Consider the following 27,838-nt stretch of genomic DNA (forward strand, 5'->3'; position numbering starts at 1 on the left):
TTTTCAAGGCAGGGCGTCAAGAAAGCGCGCGCATGCGCTTTGTCAAAAATACACTTATCGGGTAATAAAATGTCTCCTAAAGGCACGTGTGATTATCGGTGCTAACCACTGTTTAGCAACTTCATTTCCTTAGATAATCACACGTGCCTTTAGGAGACATTTTATTATCCGATAAGTGTATTTTTGACAAAGCGCATGCGCGCGCTTTCTTGACGCCCTGCCTTGAAAAGCAGCGTGTTTTTCCAATAAACGCAGTTGCAAGTTCAGCGCCGTGTGTGTCTACTCTCCGTTCTCGTCCTGTGTCCTTGCGCTGTTTTTATTACAAGATGCTTAACCAACTCGCCCAAACTGCCATTTTACTATCAATAGTCCGTTTTTGCAACGCATAGCCACGCCAGAAAATCCTGGTGTTAACACCCCAGAACACACCAATCCGGCCTGGTAAGTTTTACAACTGGCTAGAGAAAGGAACACCGCACTTTTCTGCCTCCAGGCATGCTGCAAGACCCTGGTTCGTTGATGTATCGCGGGCAGCGTGCTGTGGAGGACGCCCCCACAGTGGACCGGATGCGCGCAACCGGAGCCATCCGGCTTGTGCTGACCAACGTCCCGGAGCTCTGAATGTGGGTTGATGCCCACAACCTGGTGCACGGCACGACTCGCAACCCGCACGACACTCGCCGCGGACCCGGTGGCAGTAGCGGTGAGTCCGAGGGCCCTAATCAAGAGTGACGCAAGCCCATAAGTCGCCTGCAAGCGAAGACAGTACCGCACTGTATTTCTTCAAAGACCCGCTGCTGTGTCCACTGCGTAGAATATTCAGGCAAGACATTATAGGCAGCCCGTTAAAGTGCTCTACATTCATGATGTGTGCTTAAGCGATTTACTTGAGGAAGGCTAAAAGGGACCTAACCTCCTTATATGTAGATACTAAAAAGTAATTGCAGAGATCATGCATTTTTGACAATGCGCAGCTTTTATGGATATGAACAACTACTAGATGCATCTTTTGGCTGCCAGAAGCGAACTCCACCTAACTAAACAGGGATATTTCAGACTTCATAATTTGACAAATCTTTAGGGTCAGAAGAGGTTCCGGGCTTATACAATGATTATCACGATAATTTCCTGATCGCTGCAAATTACGGCAAAAACTTGGAGGGGATACTTAGGCTCTGACTTAAGAGTATGAGGCGAAATCGCTAATAGGTTATTGCCCATATATTCACGTAGATTAATAAGAGTCCTCATACCACTGCTAGCGCTGTGGTGCAGCGATTAAAGGGCACTCATTTTACGTCCGAAATAATGAAAAAGGTTAGCCGGTTGTTGTCAGTAAAACAGCTGCATACCTCTCCCTACCACCCGCTAGCGAACGTTCTAGTCGAACGGTTTAACGACACGCTTAAACAGATGCTAAAGCGCATGTGTTAGGAGAGACCGACCGATAGGGATCGCTACCTGGCTCCACTCCTGTTCGCATACAGAGAAGTACCCCAAGAAAGCCTCGGCTTTTCCCCATTCGAACTCTTATATGGGCGAAATGTGCGTGGGCCTCTTGCTGTACTTAGAGAGCTTTGGACTAATACAGCCAACCCTGGCGAGCTGCGAACTACGTACGAGTACGTCCTTGCTCTACGGGACAGACTGGAGAATACCTGCAAACTCGCCCACGAAGAGCTGGAGAGCGTAGAAGACCGTTACAGCCGCTACTACGACCTCAAGAGCCGCAAATGCTCCACAGAGCACAATAAGCTGCTCATGCAATGGAAGGGGCCCTTTTCGGTCATCAGCCGCTGGGGTGATGTCGACTATGAAGTGGATTTGGGCAATGTCACAAAAATATTCCATATCAACATGCTGAAGAAATACCGGCAAAGGAAAAACGACACCATTGTGGCCGCCGTCGGTGCCGTCATTTCGGCAGAAGAATACACAGACGCTGGAGAGATAGAGCTTCCTAAGCCCTCAAAGACACAGTCTATCAAGGATGTAAACATTTCCGAGAGACTGACCAGCGTAGAGAATAAGGACGCAAGGAAACTTCTACAACAGTACGAAGGTATTTTTTCTGACCTTCCGGGAAAGACCACGCTGATTGAGTGCCAACTGAAGTTAGAGAACGACAGGCCGATCTGTGTAAAGCAATATCCGCTACCGTACGCTTAGAGGCAGGCAATCGCATCAGCAGTGGACGACTTGGTCCGACTAGATATCATTGAGCCATCAGAGTCGCCCTACAACTCCCCTGTGATTGCCGTACGCAAGCCTGACGGGACGCATCGGCTATGCATTGATTTCCGGAAACTAAAAGAAGTCATCGCAGACGACGCCGAGCCCTTACCACGTGCGGACGACCTTATCGCCTCGATAGGCCGCCAGAAATTCTTTTCCAAGCTGGACTTATCTACGGGATATTGGCAGGTACCGTTGTCAGCCGATTCAAAGGCGATGACTGCTTTCACGGTTGGTACCGGGCGCTTTCAGTTGCGATATATGCCCTTCGGTATTAAGACGGCGCCAGCCATTTTTACCAAGCTGATGCGGAGCATCTTGGCCGGTATTCCCGACATGACGTACTACTTCGGCGATGTACTCATTGCAAGTACGACCTAGGGGCAGCATCGCCAAGCATTGTGCGAGGTCTTTGCCCGAATTGAGACGGCTGGTCTCACCATTAAACCGCTCAAAGGCGAAATCGGAATGGAAACCGTCGCGTTCCTGGGCCACCAAATTGCGTCCGGAGAGATGTCACCCCTCAGCAAGACCCTACAGAAGATACAAGAATATTCCTGTCCGACGACAAAGAAGCAGGTTCGATCCTTCTTGGGACAAACGGGCTACTACCGACCTGCCCTCTCTCCGATCTAACACGGAAGGGTCAACCTTAAGTTGTGAGCTGGGTCCCCGAGCAAGAACGGGCTATCAAGAACTTGAGGGAAAAACTGACTGAGGCACCGATTCTGAAACTTCCCGATTTTGATAGGGAATTCGTCCTGCGAACGGATGCTTCTGACAGGGGTGTTGGGGCCGTTCTGCTTCAGTCGCATGACGAAATCCTGCATCCAGTTGCCTATGCGAGCCGTAAGTTGCTCCCTCGAGAGGTAGCCTATACAACCGTTGAGAAGGAAGCTCTGGCATTCGTTTGGGGAATTGAGAAATTTCAAGTTTTCCTTTACAGGCGAGGGTTTCTCGTTCAAACGGACCACCAGCCTTTGGAGTTTATAAAAGGAACAAAGTCTGCGAACAGCCGCGTTCTCCCCTGGAGTATTAAGCTTCAGGAACACAATTTCCAAGTCGAGTATATTAAGGGCAGCGAGAACGTGGGCGCAGATTACATGAGCCGGCTGGAATAGTTGTTCAGTTGGCACTGCTGCCTAGCTGCATTGTGTTTTGATTGATGCAACGAAATCGTACATGATGTGCCTGTATATTTGTTCTTGCTTGATTGTATCGATTATCAATGACTTGTGGCATGAGCTTAGCACATGGATGCCGAACTAGAGTGTTGTCGTGCTGTGCGGGTTCTGATTGGTGCATATGTGGCGCGTGTGCATCATGAACTCTGCTGAGTGGCGAACGATCCTCAGTGCATCGGATGGGCCCAACTCTTTGCACCCCTCTGTGGGGCACAGTAACGTCGTTCACCACGATTCGGCGCTTGCAGATGTCTAGAATATTTCGAGACAATATTCAGTGGAGGGCAGTGTCACAAGCTGCCTCACTTGTAGAGCGGAAGTTACGAGATCTCCCCGCTCCTCTGAGCCGCGGAAATTACGGGATCTCCTCGCTTCTCCGAGCATGCTTCGACATGACTCTCCGGGGCAGCGACCGGCCAGCGCGCGTCCTTGACGCTGGGACGCCGCGCAACCAGACGGGGGGATAAAAAGGCTGACCGAGCCCGCCCTCGCCAGTGCGCTCTGGGGAGATGCAGTCTCTCGGCCCACTCTCGCGGCTGTTCGCTCCTGGAAAGTATTTTTTTTTTCTTCGCCAAACCCGCGATCAACTCCTCGTTCTTCCTTATCTGGCACGACCGCCGTTACTGAACTCTGCAACTACGACGCTACGTCGAACAAGAAAGTCGTGAGAACTTCTTTTTTGCAAAGAAACTGTCGGTTAATTGAACATTGTTTGCGCCTTTGTTTAAACTTTGATCTGGCTTAGCATTTTACGGCTTGTTTCTGTGAAACCCTTGCCCCTACTTACTATATCTGGAATATTTGCTTCATTATCGTTATCTTCTGCTTCTATCGCAGTGTTTGTTCATTGTCGGTTTTTGTTTTGTTTGTTCAATTATTATGCAGTGTAATTTGGACTACGAGCTATAAATATCCAATGGTTTGAAGGAATGGTTATTTACCGTGAACTTATTCCTCAATCCCACGCCGACACACGTACTTCGCGGGTTGACCGGCCTAACTTTTTAACTGTGCATGCTCCAACTTCATAGAGGGACGACGGGTAACAGTAAAGGGGATCCCGCGCCTCTGTTGACCGTAAAGGTGGGGGTTTGTGACAACTTGCTTGCGTTTAATGTTAACCTATACACTTATTCCTTGTTATTTCCATTCTGTCATGCTTGCCTGTACATTCTTCAGACAATACTTTTACTTATGACCACCGCCATGTGCGGCTGTAAACTGTTTTTCGGGCCCGAAAATGCACTTTTTTCTGGTTTTAATGTTCACCCATATACTTGTTCCATGTTGTTTACAACAGGTCATGCTTGTTGTTACATAATTCATACCATGCGTTTATCCTTTCACCATCAGTTAACTTGCAACTCTGGTCATCCTTCTCACGGCGCCAGTTAACTTTCTAACACTGGTCATTCTGGTCTCGCACCAGTAAAGTTTCTCCTCCGGATCGTCGTCGGAATGGCCGGTTTGGTCTGGTCGGACGTTCGTCGATGGCGACGAATAACGATGGCACGTTGGCCGATGATCGTATAGCACTTCACGTCTTCGTACGCTCGTCCGGCGACACGTTGCCGGTTGGGGCAGCCGCTCCAAACTTCTTGACAAACAAAACTTATTTATTGAAGACGGGACCAAAATACAAGAACTTAGAGAAAAAGGCGGTTTAAAAAAAGGCTGTTTCAAAGAAGGGCTGTAGAAAAGCAGCTGAGACTGAGACTCGACGCGCTCTCTGCTCTTTGCTTGTAGCGGGTTTTAATACCTTCGATAATTGGGCGGAGCATTATTAAATCTTCTCTCGCCCAATTTCAACCAATACTGCTGCAGTGGCACTGTACATACAAGTGGGCGGAGCCCAGTGCTCGCCAGAGCCCGACTCGGCGCACCGCGCACTTTTTCTGCAACTTTCGCACCTTTCGAGGCGCCAGCAAAGCCGAACTCCACCGCTTAGCGCGACAGTCGCGTGGGTTCAGAAGGCGCCGACCTTATTGTCCCCCACCCCCACTTGAGAGCTCATCTCTTTTCAATGAGAAACGGTCGCCGACCCTCTGCAACCCTGACAAGGCTGTTCGCGGTCTGCTCCCCGTTTCCCGCGGCCTTGGAGAGCGCCCGAAGCGCGCGACGCGCTGTCTCCATTCTCGACCCCTCCAGACTTCCGACGGACACGGTAGTAATCGGCGAGAGGGGGAAAGAAGCTACTGGTGCCGTAGGCGTCTAGCTTAACACCATCCCCTTTACTTTTGTTCATTGTTTTTTTTTTCAATTTTACTGTATACAATGTCACCTGGGCTTTTGTTTTTCCGTTTTTCCCCTTACCAGTATAAAAGCGATTGTTACTATCTAATCTTGGTTTCTTTTCCTAATGTGTCTTTGGTTTGAAGCGCTTAGCGAAATGATGTCCGACTGCTGACCTGTTTTTTATCTGACCTTCACTAGTGATGTGATTTTGTTACTTAGAGTTTTGCTTGCCCCAGGAATAATGGTTTGGTTTGGTTTATGGGGTTTAACGTAAGTTAGCGCTGGTTGTGTGTCTTGTGTCTCTCTCGTCCCTGTCTTTTTTCGCGCTACGCCTCCCTTAAACATGCTTTACCAACTGGCTCAGAACACCACTCTGCTCAAGTCCCAAAGGGACTCAGGCTATGAGAGACGCCGTAGTGGAGGGCTCCGCAAATTTCGACCACCTGGGGTTCTTTAACGTGCACTGACATCGCACAGTACACGGGCCTCTAGATTTTCGCCTCCATCGAAATTCGACCACCACGGTCGGGATCGAACCCGCATCTTTCGGGTCAGCAGCCGAGCACCATAACCACTTAGCCACCGCGGCGGCCTCGCCAGGAAAGAAAAAGAAAAAATATGATCACTGTGTGCTATCTAATCTGAGCACATGTGCTTATTGAGAAAGGTGAATGCGCGCCTTGGTTCCACGTTTATATAATAGCATGTGCTTGCATTCATCAATAAGCAGTCGGAAGTCTGCGCTCGTGGTTTCCTTTTTGTTCCTTTGTCTACTGCTTTTTCTTTTTTCCGCAGTCCTACATTTTAATGAATTACGCGTTGAAGTCACCCATTCGTACAGTGTACTGCGATCTTACTTTGTTCATTGCCGATTCCACGTCTCCATAGAAGCTTTCAACGATCTGGTCATCATAGCTGGATATAGGCGCGTAGGCCTGCACCACCTTCAGTTTGTACCTCTTATTAAGCCTAATTACGACAGCTGCCACCATCTAGTGAAATTTATAGAACTCATTTCAACAACTGACAGACATGAAGTGCATTATCACTGAAGAGCAGTGTTGGGTGAAACGGAATGCATTCATAAAATTGAGATAAGTACTTTTTCTCAGTTTTTCGAGTTTCGCGCATGAGAATAAAATGTAACTACTTGATGTTTACATTTTTCACAAACAGGTTTCTCTTGGATTCTCAGTGGGAAATTGTGCGCAAGTGTATGTGCCCAATATGGACACGCGATAAAATTACTTCTATAAAACGTTCCTGATGCCTACTGGTCTTGTATTCAGCCAGGACGGACTTTGCAAAATGCGGCTTGTTGTTAAGTTTGTTGTCGCATGAAGCTTGCAATTTTCCTCAGTTTATTTCGGACAAACTTCATGCAGTCTTTGTGAGGTATATCTACTTGCACTAGTTGTTCATTATATGCACGCGTGGCGCATGCATCAGCGCTCTCGTTCCCTCTAATTCCCACGTGACTAAGCCTCAACAGAACTTTATTGTACGCCATTATATATTAGCTTTTATTATATTATGTATTTTCTCCTATTATCGGTTGGACTACATTTCTGGAATTTTGGTGTTTTAGTTACGCTGAGCGAGCCTGTGTAGATAACACATTTTCAATGTTTTTCTATATTATTTTTTTCAACTGCAACAGGAATGGTGTAACATTCTGCCGCGAAAACTGCTGCGCACTAAGGTAGCCTGACTATTTTTTCCTTTTTCCTTTCTGATCTCGCACCAACATAGTTTGCCGTTTTAGAGCCACTGTGTAAAAATCTTTGTAATTATTGCAGTTCTCCTTCATTGCCAAAAACACCTGCAGAATATATTCCTGTGGTGTTTAATTTTTCTGAACGTGTGCCAACGTCAAGTCGCATGCAAAGGGGAAAGTGTACCAGGTGGAAGTGGGTGTGGTCTCCGGACAATATTGGGGAGCGTTTAGGATACCTATTCCTTGGCATTTTTTTTTTTCAAAACGGAGGAGGAGTGGCCTAATTGCTCGGGGTTTGCTGTTAAACAGTCGTTTGGATTGGCGTTTTGAAACTATAGGCCAGCAGATATGTTTTAGTTAGTTACACTGATTTTAACGGCCCAAAAGCAACGAAGGCTATGTTGCGCCAAACACAAGGTTGGGGTTTTTGCTAAAACAACCGCCGTAGCTCAGCGGTAGAGCACCGGACGCATAATTCGGAGGTCGTGGGTTCGGATCCCAACGGCGGCATGTGGTTGTTTTTTCTTCTCCTTTTCTAATCAATTAGCTTTAAGCGTTAACATATGCAGTAATATTCTAAATCGAACAACAGCATAAAATAAAAATAAAATGAAAAAAATTCCCCTGTGTCCCTTGGTTTCTGTGGCTGTTGGCTTCTCTCATATTTATAACGAGCCCCTCATTCCCCTTCCCTTGTATGCTTAATTGCTTAGAGAGGGCCTCGGTTCTGGCAGCCTTGACGCCATAGGAGGCATAAGAGGGTTCTCACACAGCTTCCACCCTCGTCGTTCGATGACGTCCTACGTCACATCAGCGGTAACTCAGCACGTGCAACGTCCGCCGCTTAAGAACGTGGGTGGCGCTGATGAACGCTCTCAAGGTTAGGTTATTTGTAAACATAAATACCCCCGAAAGCAGAAGATTTGACAGCCGTCGCCGTAGCTCAGCGGTAGAGCACCAGACGCGTAATTCGGAGGTCGTGGGTTCGGATACCACCGGCGGAATGTGGTTGTTTTTTCTTCTCCTTTTCTAATCAATTAGCTTTAAGCGATAACTTATGCAGTAATATTCTAAATCGAACAACAGCATAAAATAAAAATAAACTAAAAAAAATTACCCTGTGTCCCTTGGTTTCTGTGGCTGTTGGCTTCTCTCATATTTATAACGAGCCCCTCATTCCCCTTTCCTTGTATGCCTGATTGATTTCTACATGAGGGCCATTGTCCTAAAATGGGCTTTACAGAATGAAGTTTGTTGTTTACCTGCTCTTCCCATGGAGCCTGCCACTTATTACTGAGTTTACTGTACATTAACTTCAAGCAATCCCTGTGCGGTATGTTCCCTTCTTTTATTTGGCGGTCCCGGGCTTGTGCAGCACATGCATTTGCTTTCTCATTATCGACAATTACAACATTGCTGGGACCCAGCATAATTAGTTATGTTTTTTCTTAGTGATTTGAGTATATTATGTATGATGTTTCCTATAGTGGGTTCACCAGCATTTCTAGACTGCAGAGCTTTGAGCATAACCCCGCCGCGCTAGCTCAGTGGTTACGGCGCTCGGCTGCTGGCCCTAACGACGTGGGTTCGATGCCGGCTGCGGCGGCTGAATTTCCATGGAGGCGGAATTCTAGAGGCCCGTGTACTGTGCGATGTCAGTGCACATTAAAGAACCCCTGGTGGTCGAAATTTCCGGAGTCTTTCACTACGGCGTCCCTCATAGCCTTAGTCGCTTTGGGACGTTACAACCCTAATTTCAAGGATTCCACAGCATTACCTTGCGCATCTGCCACTGCAGAGACCACATTCTGCATTTGCAAAGGTGATAACAACGCAACAGTCGTCGACCCCACAACAGTTCACCCCGGCAGCACTACCTCCCTCTCCTCTGTGGTGTATGCGGCTCCCATGTGTGCGCCTTGCTATTCCGGGGATAGCGAAGAAATCAAATTTATCGACGCCAGCCATTAAGCAACTGACACTGTCCATGCTCCACTTCGAATATTGGGACCGTACTCACGTCTATACGGATGGATCAGTAACCTCTACTAGTTCTGCTTGCGCTGTGGTCGTTCCTGCGCGACAGACTCAAATTCACCAACAAATTTCGCATCGGACTACCTCTACTGGAGCAGGATTGGCTGCACTTCTTGCGGCGGTACAGTATATCTCACAGCAATCACCTCAAAAATGGGCTGTTTTCTGTGATTCAAAAGCTGCCCTACAATGTCTTCAATCTGCCTTGAGACATAGCGACCATGAGCAACTTGTAGCGGAGATACGGTATCTGCACCACCAGGCAATCGAACAAGATCATGAAATCATCTTCCAGTGGGTACCAGGCCATAGCGGCATTGTTGGTAACGCCTTAGCTGACGATGCTGCTCGATCGGCTCACGATACAACCAACACTGTCCGCATACCACTGACAAGAGCTGGCGGAGCAAGGCACCTTCAACTGCTCGCCCGAAACCTGACTGTAACGTCGTGGTCTGCCCCTGGAGGTTGGACACCCCGCTCGCACCACTTCAACCTCTTGCTTCAACATCATATACCATTCGGCCTCCCCCGCGGTGATACTACGCTGTTGTGCCGCCTGTGGCTGGGAGTGACGTTCACAAACGCCTATTCCCATCTCATCGCAATGGCAGACTCTCCAGCGTGTTACAAGTGCGGTTGTGATGAAACGATCGGACACCTCCTCTGTGACTGCCCTCGTTTTGAGCGAGAGCGCGGTTTCCTAATTGCTTCTCTGCTCCGCTTGTACTCGCGTCCTTTAACAGAGTCCAACGTTCTGGGGCCTTGGACACAACCTTCCTTACAAAGGAAAGCGGTGAAAGCGCTCCTGAGATTCTTAAGGGACTCGGGGTTGTATTCCCGTCTATAATCTAAGTTTTCAGTGCGCGCCCTCTGTCCTCGTGACATAGCGGTCGCTGGACATTTAGAAAACTCATTTCATTGCTGCTCTTTTTCCTTTTTCCCCCTTTGTTCCCCTCCCCAAGTGTAGGGTAGCCAACTGGGCATTGCCTGGTTAACCTCCGTGCCTTTCCGTCCTTCTCTCTCTCTCTCTAATGAACCAAACCAAACCAACCAGCATGAAAATACTGTCTGAGAGGCTTCCATACATACACAGCACTGTCTTGCCGTCTTTGATCTCGAGAAGGCATACGACACAACTCGGAGGTTTTGCATACTCCGCAACTTATCAAAGCTTGGCATCCGTTGAAAAGTGTTATAATCCCTAAATGACTTTCTATCCAACCGATCCTTTCTAGTGCGCCTAGGTTCAATCCTCTCAAATATCCCAAGGATTCGTTACGCCGCATCGACAAGCAGAATCCTGGCTTTCAACTTCTTTAACCTGATATGGGTATAACTAAAATCCAGCTTGCTAGTTCACATGATTCACTGCCAACAGTGCCACTGCCACGACATACAAGTCTCCTTTATATTTTCAAAAACCAGTTTTTAAAATTCAGTGTCGGAGATTTTCAACACAGCTGGTATATGGGAGTTTTTGTCGTCTTTGCAGACCTTTCTCAAACGGCGTAAATGTTACGCCCATGCTTTGTGTGCGGGTGGATTTTGCGGAAATGCAGAGGAGTGTCAGCGATAGAGTTTATTTATAAGGCGATTAATTAACTAATATTTCCTGGTCAACTATGTAACTCTTTTATTTTAGGCTTTAGAGAACAAACTAAAATTCAAGTCGTGAAATTCGAAGACGAGACAAGTTTTAAAATTTTCTAAAGTTAAAGCATGGTTCAAGATGTTCGACAATGGAATGGTCGGCTTTTAAATTTTTTTATGCTGATTTTATCACTGTCCAAATTGATGAAATGGCGCCACATGAGTTTCAAGCGCAGAAAATACAGAGCCAGGTCACGTTTTTGTTGCGCATAAGAATTTGATCTGGTTCCCGTGAGATGCCACGCGCAGCTACCAAGCATTAGCAAGCACGGCGAGCGCATTGCCTTTCTTCGACTATATCTATAGATATCCGCTAATCGAGCCAAACCAACAAGCGAGAAGAGGGTCACATGCCGACTAGAGGCAGAATTTACCAAGAACATGACTGTAACAATAGATAATTTCTTTCCACTTCAGATTTTATTTTGCACCTTATAATGAAATGCAGTGGATACTGCTATATATATCAAGACAAGCCGCATGCCTGTAAAGCAAGAATGCGCTTTAAATATTTAACTTGAATTTCAATCAAAATTTATTTGCGCGGGATACAGTCGAAATGTGAAAGGCGTGCCATATCACTCCCAGCCAGCCACAAGGCGGTGTCAGCTTGCCGCCAGGACTTCATTGGCAGCTTTCGTCGTATATGTGGTACTTGGGCGAAGTGCCGCAAAGCAGTTCGTACACGAACTCGCAGCAAGTCCTCTCGTCTCCGAGTGCCTCGTCGGTCACCCAGTAGCTGCAGCCGGCTCCTGGAATGTGGGGAAAGAGACCCGAAACGTCCTCCATAACTGGACAGAGCAAAGAAGTACCTACACATGAAACATGGCTTCAAAGAAGGAAAATTCCACAAATATTTATCACTTTGGCGCTCTGCATTGAGCTTTCTACGTCTTGTCCTTGCCTGCAGCGCCGAAGCATTTCTTGAAGCATGGATCACCAACTGGCGTACAAAACAACCCTTCTAAGCTATATTAAATGAAGTCACAATCAGAGTTCTTGTCAGTGACTGCGCTACTGACAGGTCCGTATTTAACATGTCTTCTAGTTCTACGCGCCTTTCATCTCAAAAGTACAGTTGATTACACGAGTTGGCAATCGGTCATAATATTTTTCTATCGTGATGAAATAAAAGGTACCGGCACCCGTGTCGTCTGTCTTTTCTCCTCGTTTATTCCTGACGTCGCGCTGGAACTGTATGGTTCCTCTTTCACATCACTGTGCCGTTGTTGGCGCAGGTGAGTTGTATATTGTAACATAGACACTACCGCACTTACTCTCTCTTCAGATTATCTTCCTACTTTAATCTCAAATAAGCGCGTAAAAGGGGTCTAAGCTTATTTCAGTCGCTAGTGCTACATGACCCTAGCTACAAAGCTGACTAAAATTACTTATACAATGGGACATGAAACGCAGATAATGCAGCTGCAGTGCTTTACGAGAACCAAGGCTGTTATGACTTAGTACTTGCAGGTAAATGTCAACATGCTGGAATTCTCAAACGTGGTTTTTATGTTTTTCGAAGAACATTTAGGTTTCTGAAGCTATGCCATAAGAGCAAAAGGCTTTCTTTTCGAAATACATACAAGGCAGGGTGCATATTCATATAGCCTGTGCTTGCAAACTATGTGCTCCTACCTGTGACTAAGCATGCCAATCAAACGAGATATTTCTTTTGGCGCTACGAAATTTCTCTTGCTGTCGTTGGTGAATACTGTGAGAAAAAACATATTTCTCGGGCCCTTATTGCGAGCTCACTGGAAACCATAGATGTACAGTCATGGACAAAAGTTTGCGGGATGCAAATTCGCGGGAAAAAAATTTATTGCTGCGCGGTCCGGCACAGTATATCACTTAAATGCATAGGAACATAAGGAGACATTCGTGCTCCATCTGTTGTAAAAATACAATCTGCCTGTCCAGAGAGGCAAAAGATAAATACAATTTTTTTCGCAAATTCGCATCCCGCAAACTTTTCTCCATGACTCTACACTGAAAGATCATGTAAATCTACTACTTTAGTGGATGTGCATCGCATCGACCACTGAATGCTTGCAGCGCGTGAGCTGATGGGCTGCTGACAAGTCAACTAATATGACCTAGCTCCAGTTGGCTAGCCCAGATAACGGCCACTCGCGTGGCCTAGGTCTCAAGTTGAAGCGAAATAGCCAAAGCATACAAAACGCGTTCCGAGCTATTGGGTTTACCGTTCTCGATGTAACCATGGCGAAACACCTTGCACCTCTTGCAGTCCCTGTAAGCTACAGTGAAGTTGAAAGGCTCCAGACTCTCTGCACAAAAGAGAATACAACACGAGGTTAGTATAATCGCTACTCGAAATTTTTCAAGACACGAGAAGAAGTACACACACTGCGTCGAAAGAAAGCGTCTCTAGGAGCAGGCGGTTTCATTTACAACGAATGGAACTGGTGGAGAAGAGGCGCGCATGCGCAGAACGGCAATGTGTAAAAGGCTGATTTTGCCGATTCTTCAAAGTTTCTCATCAACATGGGCAGCCAATATTGCACACATATTTCCCAAAACCCCATTCCACTTTGCAATCCCTGCCGCGGCCGTCGCATTTCGATGGAGGCGAAATTCTAGAGGCCCGTGTACTTTGAGATGTCAGTGCGCGTTAAAGAACCCCAGGTGGTCGAAATTTCCGGAGCCCTTCACTACGGCGTCCCTCATAACCTAAAGTCGCTTTGGGACGTTAAGCCCCAATAAACGAAACCATTCCACTTTGGATGCATTTTTGTAACAACCGCCTTGAGCCACACGGTGGCGAGCTTCCAACACTCTTCGTGGTAGGGAGAATTAAGGCGCTTTGAAGGACAGGTCTCTCACTGCAAAAAGGACTTAAGGACTCTGCACACGAGACGCATCTCCGCCGTAAGGGGCCTTCAATAAGGAATGAGGGGCAGAGGAGGACCACTGCAAGCATCGGATACTGTTGTGAATACGCAAAATATTTTGTCATTTTCTCTTCGTCAGATTTTCTGTAGTGCTTCACATTTATCTGCAGTGTTTTTCTGTAGCTCTCACGCCACGACAATAGTGAAATATTACAGAAAATTTTGTTGTTACTACAAAAGTTTCTGTTGTTACTACATGTTCATTGCAAAAGTGCTAAAAAAGTCCGTTTAGCGACAGAAATCTTAGTGGTGTGTTTTTTAACAGCGAGGGATTAGAAATATTTTCTCTCCCACAGTACAAGAACTACAATACATTTTTATCAGTGTGGTCAGCTCTCCCTGTGTCTCATCACTACCAGTTCAGACGCAACTCATGCACGCTTTTTCGTTAACTGTTGGCGGCTGGCCAGAGTGGTTATATTCGAGCGAGGTTGCACACACCCCGCTAAAGGAGTTCCTTTGCTGCACCACCGTTTCAGTCTTGCCTTAATAAAATTAAAACAGTGCCGCTAGATTTTTCAGGTATGCGCTGATTTAACAATGACTGATTGATGAACTTCACTGGCTGAAATGAGGGTTAGACGCTGTGGGTTAGGAAGAGGTTGGTGAGGGAGTAGTGGTCGCATTCCTGGGCCCAGGAGTCCGTTGTCCTCAGCTGCGGCTCTGGCTCGCTGATTTAAGAACACTCTCAATCCAGTTTGATTTCCTCTCGTAAGTACAGCCTCATTCTATCTGAGCAGGTTTAAGAGTATGGGGGAGGGCAACTTCCCGATTGCGGCAGCTTTACAGTTCTTGCAAGCGACTGCACTGTCATTCTCCACAATGAAATTTTTGCCCACTCAGCTCCGTCCCGGCGCTCTGCCACCTAAGCCTGTGATGTGTACAACCATGATGTACGCAGCATTTAATGCCTTTCTGTCCCCATGACTTAGTGAGGAGAAATATGATGTCGCGCGAACCGTCTTAGTCCAAGCTCATACCTTGAGACTGTTTTCCACGGGGCCATTACTTTGCAATCCAGCCGCAGCGGCATCCAATCGGGCACGCATATTTTCCTTCAAATAAAGAGGCAGCTGTTCTGTTAAATTACATGCGCATGTTTGTTTTCTCTGCATTATGAACCCCGCAGACTAAAACTTCACATTTGTGCCCCACCCCCCTTATCGACCTTATTCAGTTCATTCGAGCTTATGTGTCTGGCACTTATAAATTTGTCTTTCAATATCGTATAGTTTTGCCTCGAGTGGTGATTATTTGGCACGCGCCCAGCGCTTTGCTAATATCCGATATTAGCGTGAGCTTTCCAGCTTCCAATGTCAGCAATCACATTAACCGGAAATTAGTTTTTTTTTTAAATAAGGCTAAAATAGAGGCAAGTTGACTAACCACAACTGAAATGCAAGCACTACAGGAGACAAGACACAAACGGACAGAAGGACGCACAGTACAAGCGTAGCTGTGCGCCCATCTGCCCGCTTGTGCCTCGGCTCCTAATTAGCGCATAAAGTTCAATTTGATTTACTTTTTCGCCATAAGAGTACGACAGCGTCCTGAAACTTCGTAAACGTTTACCACTTTAGAACAGTATACGTTCATTTCAATGCTGTGTCCATGCCTGAAGACACATACCGGCATCGACCGTATTTGCTTCCTCGCGTTGTGCTCATAAGGGTCACCTTTTGGACAAAACTTACCATCAAGAGGCTGAAAGTGAACCACATTCCCGGCACTGTAGCCCGGTGACGACATTACAGTCGTAAGGAAGTCACTAGCAGAGGAGGAAGGCAACAAAGCGGCACAGTCAATGATTAATTTCACGGCGTGAAAATTATACTATTCTTATCAATATATAACTGCACATTCACATGGGCCCATTTTTTTGTTGCGTTCCATTCACTTGAGTAAGGACCGTTTCCTCATCTTTGGATATCAAGTGCTGCCAAACAAAAATAGTTGCCCAGTTTGCTTACGCCCAAGTAACAGTGCTTTCCCACCCAAAACAACATGCTAATTGTGCTCTCGAAGTGTCATCTGAGGCGTCTGCTGCAAGGTCTACACTAGAGTAACCGACACATTTGCACACATGACTACATTGCAGACTAAAAAAGAAGCTTGAGCGAGTTGGTAATCCGTTCAGTTGGAAATAGCGCGATTTTAAACTGGAACGAAGGACACACAAAGACGAGGGCTCACTTAACAACTGAAGTTTATTTGCTTGGCCCGCGGAAGTAGCAGGCACCTACAACAAAAGCAAACATATCGAAAATCAGAGATGGTACATATACCATCAAATGTTGATAGCTACAACAATAGCAGAAAGTGAACTAAGATTATTAGCCACAACTAAATGACGTCGCTGTTGTCACCATCAACAGTCGTCCGTACGTATCTTCTAATGTGATTGCCGATACACCTTCTTTTATTGATTGTGCCTGTCGTACATATTTCCGCAGGCCATGCGTTAGAATTTTGACTCGACTCAATTGGGCTCGTTCTGGTGTGTCTTCCTTCGTCCCAGTTTCAAATTTCGCTGTTTTCTACTCAATAAACTCCACGGTTCAATCCACTTCCTTTAAAACGTCACTGACTTTCGCAAGGAGCATCGAATAACAACCGCGTGTACTATGCCGATGGAAAGAAATGCGAACAATGCGGCGCTAACGCGCTCCGCTGTTCGAATCTCTTTAGATCGCGCTTTCACCTGGGTGGCAAGGAAAAAACATTAGAGCCGTCCAAGAATGCATAACGGATAACTGTAGAACCTTTTTTCTAGCACCGAAGTGAAACGTAAAAACGTCATGTAATTAAATGCGAACACCCGAGCGATAGGGCTCCGCTCTGTTCGCGTTTCTTTCCATCGCCCCTGCACATTTCAGTCAGTGGAGTTCCTTCCCCATTAAGAATAGCAGCCATCCTTTTTATGCTCTCTTTTATCAAGAACAGTGTAGAAATGCTGAGTTTGCTTTCAGGTGGTTACAAATAACGAGTAACTTTGTATTATGGAGATATTATGGGGCGCCCATTGTTGGTATTACTGATTCAATGATCAGCATAGGTGCAACAAGAACACAACGAGAAGAAATCAATAAATAAAAAATCTGCCCGGCGACGACGCGCTGCCTTCCATATTGCTTCCACCTGTAAGTTTGAATATGCCCGCTCTCACGTCGTGTTGACGGTCGCTTCTGAGGCACGGGTACGACTGCTATGCTGCGAGTTCTGCACAGCCGAACGTTTGCGCTTAGGATTGGTCTCTTCTGAAACCTTTCTCGCCGACGCCAATGAATGCTGCTCATCTTTTAGTAGTATTTTGTTCTTGCTAAGCTGCTTCGACAGAAGGCAAGTGCGGGCTTCCGCTGTCGACTATGACTCATGTTTACTGCACAACAAAAAAAGCAAGCTGACAGAGGACACTAACTTGCGTGATAGCTACTCTCCTTTTGTTTGAGCATTTGATGTATGACATGCCCAGGGCTTTCTTGTTGCAATTATTGCAGGAATTAATGTAGCCGTCAAAGCTATCGCCTCATCGACCGATGTTTTACTGCTCCGTATGCTGCCCATTTACAGCAAGGCTGTTCGAAGACAGATTTCAGGAAACCATTGCACCTTGCATTTTTCACGCTGCAAGACCTTCTAATACTGACGATCATTAGAAAGCCTGCAGACCAAGCCATATCAGGATTAAAATAAGAACGAATGGCGCGAAAATAGTTGATGTACATTCTTCAAGCTTTCTGCGGGACCTTTTTTTGTGCAGTAAATTACTTGAATGAAGCGCGGCAGTATAAGAACCATGCTGTCACCAAATGCGACCATAAGCAAGCTAGAGCCGCCGCGGTGGCTCAGCGGTTATGGTGCTCGGCTGCTGACCCAAAAGACGCGGGTTCGATCCCGGCCGCGGCGGCTAGAATTTCTTTGGAGGAGAAATTCTAGAGGCCCGTGTACTGTGCGATGTCAGTGCACGTTAAAGAACCCCAGGTGGTCGAAATTTCCGGAGCCCTTCACTACGGCGTCTCTCATAGCCTTAGTCGCTTTGGGACGTTAAACCCCATAAACCAAACCAAACCATAAGCCAGCTAGAATATTGGTATTTTCATGTCTCTACTAGAAGAGTCATAAGCGCTTACATTTCGTCATCAGAGCCATATTCAAAGGTTGTATTAAATGCTGAGTCGACGAGGGGCCCTGTCGGACCGGTCCTCACGCACTTGGCTTCACCTCCGAAGTAAGGGTCGCTCTCAAAGTTTCTATAGATCTCGTGCAGGTTGGACTTGAAAGGAAAACACTGAAACGTAATAAAGAAATGAGCACACTTCCCCACACCACGCTTAAAGGGACCATGGAATGGTTTCTACAATCATATTTTATTGCAACAACTCTGTAGGAGTGGTCTCTGCGAGTATTCTATCCGATTCAGAAAGCTGCGCGTGGGACCAATAATTTACAAACAATTTTTAAAACTTGCCGCTCACAGCCGATTAGGGCGACACCTCACCGCGCGTTTTTAGCTGCCCCTACTATGTGACGTAAACTGGGCGGCCTTGGTCATGGACTGGGCGACCCTTATCATTGGCCCTGCCCACTGACGTCACGCGCAATTATTGTAATAATTCATTTCAAACTGAGCACTGATGCTCCTTGAAATACTATTTCATTGATTGCTTATTATTTTTTAAAACACAGGTATATGGAGGTAAGAATCCAGCGCATTTCTTGAAAGTAATGTAGTACTTCCGGTGGAGAAGGAAGTCCGTCTGCTCACAAAAGCACGCGTTCTCGTCAAATTTTTGCGCCCGGCTTGGCGAGTTTCGTAGCTGCGCCGACTAGTCGCTGCTGTCGTCACTGTCGTCGTCCTGTGGGTCTCGGTATGGCGTGTACTGATAAGGCTCGAAGCCCATCTCAGCGGTGGCCGCACGCAGCCGCGCTTCGAGCTCCGGATCCATGCCGTTCGAGCAGCAAACAGGGGACAGATGTGCGAAAAGTTGGCCGGCGCGCCGCACCGATCGTCGCTGCGGTCCCTCGATGCGCGCGCGCTCCGCTGGGGGCGTGCGCGCATCGAGGCACCCTTTACGATAACGTGAACAGGAAACTCCTGTGGAGCATATTGAAAGATTTAGGTATTGGTGATGAGGTAATTGATTTTCTACAAGAAATCTACCGAGATAATGAAGTTGAAATAACATGGGAAGGGAAAAAAAGTACCACAACTGTGGGGGTGCACAAAGGATTAAGGCAAGGTTGTCCTCTATCACCGCTGCTGTTCATGCTTTACGTGATAAATATGGAAAGAAGGCTAGAAGAAAGTAATCTGGGTTATAATCTATCGTACAGATTAGGCGGAAATGTAGTTGAGCAGCGACTCCCGGGTTTAATGTATGCGGACGATATTGTACTGTTAGCAGATAGCCAGGAAGATTTACAAACTTTGGTTAATTGCTGTGGAGACGAAGGAGACGCTCTAGGATTCAGTTTTAGCGCAACTAAATCAGGTGTGATGATTTTTAACGATACAACTGATCAGGTGCTTACAATACAAGGCCACGAAATACCCAAAGTGGCGGGATATGGCTAAACGAAGGGCAGATATACACGGAAAAGCATGAACAGGCTCTTAGGGCAAAAGGACGAAGAGACGCCGGGATAATGAAACATAGGGCATTATGGGGGTACAACAAATATGAAGTACTAAGAGGTATTTGGAAAGGAATAATGGTGCCGGGACTTACTTTCGGCAATGCGGTTCTGTGCTTAAGGGCAGAAGTTCAGTCGAGATTAGACGTAAATCAGAGAGCTGTTGGAAGATTAGCACTAGGTGCCCACGGCAAAACCACAAACGAGGCAGTACAAGGGGATATGGGCTGGGCATCGTTCTAGGCACGGGAAGCTGAGAGTAAAATACTGTATGAAGAACGCCTGAGGAAATTGGACGATAACAGATGGGCAGCTAAGGTATTTAAATATTTATAAAGAAAGAACGTTGACTCACAGTGGCGGAAAAGAACTAGAAAACTAACCAGTAAGTATGCCGGTCATGAGGACGGAGAAAGAAAGAGCATTAAACGACAGGTTAAAAACGCGGAAGTTAGAAATTGGATGAATTCAATGGAAAAGAAACATAGTGTAGAACTATATCGATTCTGGAAAAGGCAGATCAGGAAAGAATTTTTCTATGATAACTCAAGAGGCAGTGCCCTATTTTTTGAAGCTATGTCCGGGTGTCTTAGAACGCGCAGCTACAAAAAAAAAATTTAACGAAGAAGATGACACATGCGCAGTGTGTGGTTGATCTGTGGAAACAATTGAACACCTCATACTCAAATGTGATGGTATCCATCCGGATGTCGATGCAGGCACAGTCACTCTTTCTGAGGCCCTAGGGTTTAAAGATAACAATGGTCATGTAAATAAATCTGCAGTGGAAGTCAGCAAAAAGCGATTGGAGGATTGGTGGCTGAAAAGCAGAGATGTGGCATAAGGTTAGAATTGTAGGAAACCGTAGGCAAAGGTGATGGAGAATCTTAATGAGAATTGCCAACACAGTAAACAAAAAATAATAAATAAAGAAAAGCTGAGCATAGTGGCAATTGCCACCACCCCGTTTCAAAGGACGCGCATCCATCCATCCATCCATCCATCCACCCTAATCGTCGCTTGCGAACTGCCGCCCCACAGCAAGCAGGAACAGACGGAACGGTAAACGTCGCTGCGCCGCTCTACCCAAGCTCCGCCCACAAAAGTTGTCGCACTTCGCCACCGTGCAGCAGTGCCTGAGCGCTGCTTGGGATGGTGTACAAATATCACAACAACAGACAAGATCGCTTTGCTATCCAAAAGACTGCCAGCTATACTCGAGCAGCGACAATGCATGCCTACTTATTTGGGAGCTTTCGGCAACGGCACCGCTCGCGGGCTCTCCGAGCGACGAACTCTGCGGCTGCCTGGTTGCCGTGGTCGCCGCTAGGCCTATAGCTCGTTGCACGTCGAAGCTGCGCGCAGCAGCCGGTGCTTCGAAAGTCGCCTGCGCTATAATAAAAGGCCTACTCTACGCATCGCTTTACTGTCAGCAGCATCATCTCTCAATAAAATAATAGTATGGTCAATTTCCATGGCGTTTTCAGCAGCAGAGCTAGCGGGCGTTAGGCGAGCCGGACCGCACGTCGGGCCAGCGGCAGCTGCAAGACGGTTGCGGCAAGAAATTTGCTCGTATCACAGTTGTTACCTTTACCAGCAGCTCAGTATTTGTCAGCGATCCTCAAAAATGACACATTTTTTCACATTTCTTGTCCCAGGTTTTATTATATACGTCAGGAACACTCTCTAGCAAATTTTTTATGACGCAGGCAAACGTGATCCAGGCTGGTCGGCCGGCCGGCATGCTCGGCGTACTTGAAGTTCGCACAAGGAATTGCAAAACAGCCATTCTACCAGAGATGATGCTTCCTAGATTCGAGCAACAACAGCATGCCTGTTCACAAGTGGACCTTTCAGCGACGACACCGCCTGCGGCAATGCCGGCTGACGAAATGCGCGCTAGTCCCAGGCTGCCCTAGTCGTCGATAGGCCTAACTGGTTTCGCATCGAAGCCGCGGCTGACGGCGCTTCGGAACTCGCCTGCGCTATAACAAAAGGCCTACTCTTCACATCGCTTTACTGCGAACTTATCCCATAATAGAAGAAATGTTCGATTTCCCCGACGCCTTCAGCAACGGAGCTAGCAGGCGGCAGGCGAAGCGCACCAAGTAGCAGCAGCACCAAAGCGGCTATGGGATGAAATTTGCTTGTATCGCAGTCATCACTTTTACGAGCAACTCGGTATTGGCCAACGATCGTCAGAAATGATGCATTTTTGACATGCATCTAACCCAGGGCTTGCTATGAACGTGAACAAACAATACTAGCGCGTTTTTCAGTCACCGGCGGACGGCATCAAGGTTGGCAGGCCGGCGCTCTCCGCGCTCGCTTTGGCTCCCGCTTCCCGTCGTTGCGTTTGCCGCGCGCGGCTGGTCGTTGACATCTAGCAAGCTGGACGCAGGCGACGAGCCGCGATCGGACGTTCCGACGCCGTTCGCAACGGCGCGCCGCAGTGAATCACACTCACTTTCGCACATGTGTCTGCAACCACCGGAAGTAAACAAGCCGAGCGTGACGTATTCATGGGCGGTGCATCGCCCCGTCTTTTCTTTTTTGTTTTCGGAGCGAGCCTCGCGTGTATGAGTTGACGGTAGCAGGTGGAGGAAAGAAGGAACATCATTTTTAATCGGCGATATCTTCGGTGTTGATGAAGTTCGCTTAACAATTTTTGCGGTGCGGTGACAAGTGATGGAATACTGATCTCTCGTGCGCTTTTGCTAACCTTGGCAAAGAGCTTTTCAGGGTCCGTTTAAGGTCCATCGAAGGGACCTCAGTCTCCCTGTGCTTGCAGCGCCCAAAACATGCAATGACAAAATACGGACCCCGGTTTGTCGAGCACTCTTTCAGGCAAGCGTGTTATGAAAACTCTGAAGTTCCGGTGAATTTGCGCAGGGAATAACTAATATTCCAGAATTTGAACGGGTCCTTAATTCCGGAAATATACACGGACGAAACGAGTGTTGGTGATCCCGGGAAAGTATTCTGCGGGTACCATCTCTGGAAGCCTACCGATGGTGTAACGTGCTTTACAAAGTCAGTGACATGCCTCATTGTCTTTGTCTCTCACGCGTTTTCCGGCACAAAAACGTGGCGGAAACGCCACAGCGGCTGGTATCAGTCGTGAACCGAGTTCAGTGACCAGAAAACTTTGGCCCATCTCCTAACCTGCAACGCAACAATCTTTTTTCGGCAAAACGCGCTCTCGCCAGCTGCATACGGCCATAAATACCGTCACTCTATATTGATGTTTGACCGGGAAAAGAGAGGCCGCACACGTGGCCTAATCGTCCTGAAGCCCCCCCCCCCCCCCCCCCCCCCCAGCTCACTAAGTGAAGCTGCCTTGGAAGTGCAAGCGGGAACAGCATTTGTGCTTGACAAAATGCCCACAGTTTAGCGATTGCAAAGTCTGTTCACAGTGGGGTACAATCATTAAGACACCACATTGAAGTGAACAGAGTTTAGACTTGTGATATTTATAGCCATTAGGCTTCTTTGCATAATATGGGACTTATACGTCACGAAGCATGGGCTGTAAGGAGCCTTGTCCCACAGGACAAAAATACTGTGTTTTAGGATAACAGTTTTCAGAGACTGGCAATTTTCGCGAACTAGAGGGCGCGCCTCTTGTGTTAAAATTTCACTTGTTTTAAAATTTCACAATTAGCTCTTTGTCGACGGAAGCAACAGTGTCACCCATGATGAAGAATTCGATATGGCGGGGAAATGAGAAAACGTAGGAGATCATTTTCAAATGTCAACAGCTGTCAATTTTTCATGCTGCTTAGTATAACACAAGCTGGCAAACATTGTCAGTCACTATGGCGTGGGTTTTAAATCGTATATCTGCGCCCATCTGCTTCTTTTCGTGCTCATAACCTGTTAAGCATGCGCAACATTAAATGCATATATATTAATAATGGTATGCGCAGGTGAAAAGTGCAAAAGTGCAAACGAGAAATTAGGTAGCCTTTTTATGCCCGCTGTCTTCTCAGAGCAGTTTACCCGCGTCTTGAGCCCTCCGTTTGTTCGCTTGCAGTAGATAGAAGGCATTTACGAATAAAGCCCGCTATGATACGTATAAAGTCTTGTCATCATCCCGCCTGCCTGACTGATTCCAGAGATGGGGAGGTACAATCGAAATGAAAATTTAGTCACAATATATGGAATTCGCATCATATCACATCACTCCCCTCTTGTGGATGATACCCCTGTCATATTGGCACTTTCAAGGGCTACTGAGTCGAGAGTTTTCTAGATTCTCTATGGAAACGGAAGGGGTTCGTGCCGCTGCTACCAAGCAAACTAGATCGCCGTCGAGAGATTCCATCGTCTGGCACCAAGGAGTTGTACTGCCACCGTCGCTGCTAATGCTGGCAGACATGCTGGCAATCAACCAATAAGTATAACTTGAAACAGCTAAAAACTAAACCTTTATTCCTTAGACTAATATTAATCCCTCTTCAAACGAACTTCGTTGTCTTGGACAAGCTGTAAAGGCATTTATTCACTTTTGGGGAAGCTATTGTTGGTTGTTTGTGTATCGCTGGCAACATTGGCACTGCAGAAACTGCAACAACTTTAATATTTTGTAGCCTGGCCTCTACTGTTCTCTTCAAAATAAGTTGTTTATTTTCAAGTTCCATGTTTTTCAAAAATGATACTGCTCTGGTTTCATTCCCCTGCGCGTTGATGCAAGCGCCCCGCGTCCGAGAGTCCATGCACGCAGCCGCCCCTGAAAGGCCCTCGAAATCGCGATGGAGTTCCTCGCTGCTCCGTTGACCCGATAGAGTATTGACTCCACGCCCATTGAAAGTACCCCTGTAGCAGCGTTCAATGACCTTTTAGTCGATAGACTATCGGTTCGAGGGCTGACGAAATGCCCGTGTGACACAGGCATACGAAAGCCACGTGTCGTCATACACGTATGCCTTAATAAGGCCTGTAACTACACAGACAGTCGGGCACACAACTCTTCGCGTTTGAAATGTGCCTCTTATTAATAAGTGCTCGGAAATGTTTATTCTTTAATTTAAAGGTTACTATTCAGTGTTTATTCGCGTTTACACAGGCCCTCCTAGTCAGGCAAATCATCTTTAAATATAAGGAAGGGCGGGGGGGGGGGGGGGGGGGGGGCTTCCGATAAGAAACGTCCTGGCGTAGGCTTGCGAGGGTTTCACAGTAACGTGTAAACTTCCTATTCACAATTATTCTCGGCACTGCTGGCGCAAGAAAAACCATGCAATACACATACACATAACGGACCTCCTATCTATAGCTTGTAGACATCCATGTAACAGCGCTGCCAAGAAATATTTTTGCAGCAAAACTCTGACAGCAACGTTGAATGTGACTGCGAATCACTCAGGCAAAGGAGGAAACGACGCATCGGCAAAGCAACTGCATACTTTAATACCACCGTCCCCGCGCATTGCACGTGGGCGGCAAGGGCTACTTTTTAGTATATCGCCCGTGGCTCTTAAATATGCAAGCAGAATTGCGTTGCACCCAGGAGACGCCTCTTGAATCTAGCGTCCCTCCCTCAGAGTTTGAACTCAGAAATAAAAGTATTGCCCGTGGGCGCAGGCAAAAAAAATGAATAAATTTTCGTTTTCAGGAAAATAAAGGGCGCAGTACCTTCCGACCCTCGGCGGCCTCCAGAACCGCACCTTCAGAGATGGGATGAAATAGAGAGTGGAAGGAGGAACAGAGGACGAGGTGCCGTAGTGGAGGGCTCCCGAATAATTTAGATAAGCTGGGGTTCGTCAACGTGCATTTCCCGAATAATTTATATAAGCTGAGGTTCGTTAACGTGCGTTTCGAGCCGGTCGCGCTTGACACTCTATCCACAGCATATCTCGATGCCCGAGTTTCCTCGCTAAGCCTAAACCACGAAGAGTGCGCGTCTGCGCAAATATATTAGCAATTATAAGGAAAGAGTACAGTGCCGTGAAGAAAGGGGTGAAAGTGGGCGGAGGTTTACAAAAGAAAACTGGCGATGTTTACACTCTGTCTGGCTGAACGTGGTTATTCACACAAGTGGTGAAAAAGAAAATTTTCGCGGACTACTGGTGTATTTCGTCATCTCTATCAGAATTCTCCCATGAGTGAAAAAGTTTGTATTTGGCAAGAAACCGATTGTGGGTAGGGAGATATTTTTTCCGGCGTAAGCTGCCATAGTCACCACCGCAGAATGCAGAGAGCTTCTTTGACTCCCGTCAAACCTTTATTTTTCTCCGAAGGCCATTGGCTACCGATAAATTCCTGTAGTAGCTGCCTTAGGCAGTTACCGGCTTGAGCTTGTTAAGCAGGCAGTTAGGCGGCCGGCGCAAATGCCGTACAGATTTCTTCTTCAGCGAAAAAAATCAAATTTAGGCGCCTCGCCAGTTGAGGGGAGAACGGAAGGTCACTCATAATGAACGCATGCCAATACAGCCCGTCAATACATTTCTTTGCCTAAGGAGGTGATCACAGAAAAAGGTCATTCTGCATAACGCATTGAACAACCACAAAATCGAATGGCATTAAAACGTGGAACATCGCGAAAGTTGCTCTCTACACTTGAGCTAAGCCTTCGGAAATATTTGTGCTTTTTTCACTCATAAAAACAGGGTGCTGCCCAAAGATTTATATGGTCTCTAAGAACCAAAAGGACTGCCAGAGCATCCCGACAGAAGTGACGGCTCCATATAAAAATTTGGAGCCATGATTCTGGCGGACTAACGAGAGAGATTAATTTATATATATTCTTACCAGGTGAACGCAAAAAACTTACGTCTATCTCATCTTGGTAGGCTCCTAGAGAAGGGTTGAGGTCGGGCGTCGAGCTTGCGGCTGAGCTGTCAGCTAAGACTATAAACGCGGCAATAGCAAGTGCGACCGACATTTCCGGTACGAAGTTGGCGAACTCAGTAACGGCTGCAAGCGACGGGGCTTATATTGTGGACGCGAGATTTTAAAGCAGGTTAACCACATGTTGCGCTCAAAAGGATACTCAGTACTTGCCCTTGATTTCTGTTTACGCAGCTGTCGAGGTCAACGCCAGAACAGCGGCACGTGGCGTGTTTTTAGAGCAAAGCTCACAAAGATTCGGCTTTATATTTTTTCAGTCACTCTTCAGCATACTCCAAAGTATTATTGGCAGCCTAACTGGAGGTCTTCAACAATGACCTCTTCCAATACATGTGGATTTCTCCAGGTCCAAATATATGATTCATGAGAACATACCTTTTCTGAAGCCGCCGCGGTGGCTCAGTGGTTATGGCACTCTGCAGCTTACCCGAAAGACGCGGGTTCGATCCCGGCCGCGGCGGTCGCATTTCGATGGAGGCGAAAAGCTAGAGGCCCGTGTACTGTGCGATGTCAATGCACGTTAAGGAAAATTCTGAAGCCCTGCACTACCGCGTCCTTCATAGCCCGAGTCGCTTTGGGACGTTAAACCCCTATAAACAAATCTGATTTGCTAGTGTTGCAACTTTAAAGAGGGCGCCCTTAACCGGAATATATTTAGAATACTACGTCACTCATTTAAAGAACTGCTGTTTCTGTAAAATGTTGTCGCCCTGAGTGCACATTTTAAGCAGATCACTGTTCCCGATTTCCAAGAATGGCCCCCAAAATTGACCTTGAAGAAAGAGCTCGTGAGTTCCGGAGTCCGCTATAATGATCAATCAATCAATCAAAGACTATTTTCTCATCCAAGGAAACTTTTTACAAACTATTTGGACCGATAGCCTACATGGCAGTATCCGGTCCAATACAAAACAGCATATTTGGGCAACCTCATAAGAAATATTGAATAATTTTTCAACGCAAAACAGTGAAAAAATAAGGAAATTGTCCGGTCATATCTAAAAAACAAAGCATTTGGACAAACAACTGACGAAAATGCAAACTTATATTTCAACAAAATACACACGAAGCCTTCAACAAGATACAAACATTCAACGAAAGTAGCAAAATCACATCATTACTTGATTGTGCAAAAAAACAACTTCGAAGAAAGTTTAAAATTGCTGGGAAGCTATAGTTCAATTGGCAATGTATTCCAGGCCTTCGTCCCAATAGATTGGAATAATCTCTCACTGTATGTATTCTTATGGATTGGTAGGTTAAAGTTACCGTTGGTCGCATGTCTTGTGTTGCGTACTGGAAAAGAGAACAAGCTCAACGGAAGTGGAGAGTATGTTGTTATGATACTATTTACTTGAACGGAGATTTTATAGTCACAC

The 27,838-nt window shown here is 46.7% G+C and overlaps 1 protein-coding gene across 1 annotated transcript; it reads right to left on the reverse strand.

Annotated features, from left to right (window-relative positions):
• Window positions 1–11,544: 11,544 nt before the first annotated feature.
• On the reverse strand, window positions 11,545–26,493 carry LOC149362408 (uncharacterized). The gene is made up of 5 exons (XM_089568296.1): window positions 26,383–26,493; window positions 18,107–18,264; window positions 15,671–15,744; window positions 13,269–13,352; window positions 11,545–11,813 (listed from the first exon to the last, which is right to left on the reverse strand). The coding sequence occupies exons 1-5, from the start codon at window positions 26,491–26,493 to the stop codon at window positions 11,686–11,688; spliced, it is 555 nt and encodes a 184-aa protein (XP_089424422.1). The 3' UTR covers window positions 11,545–11,685.
• Window positions 26,494–27,838: the final 1,345 nt, after the last annotated feature.

Source organism: Amblyomma mixtum, chromosome 2 (assembly GCF_055824585.1).
Source record: "Amblyomma mixtum isolate Tamu chromosome 2, ASM5582458v1, whole genome shotgun sequence".
NCBI lineage: Eukaryota > Metazoa > Arthropoda > Arachnida > Ixodida > Ixodidae > Amblyomma > Amblyomma mixtum.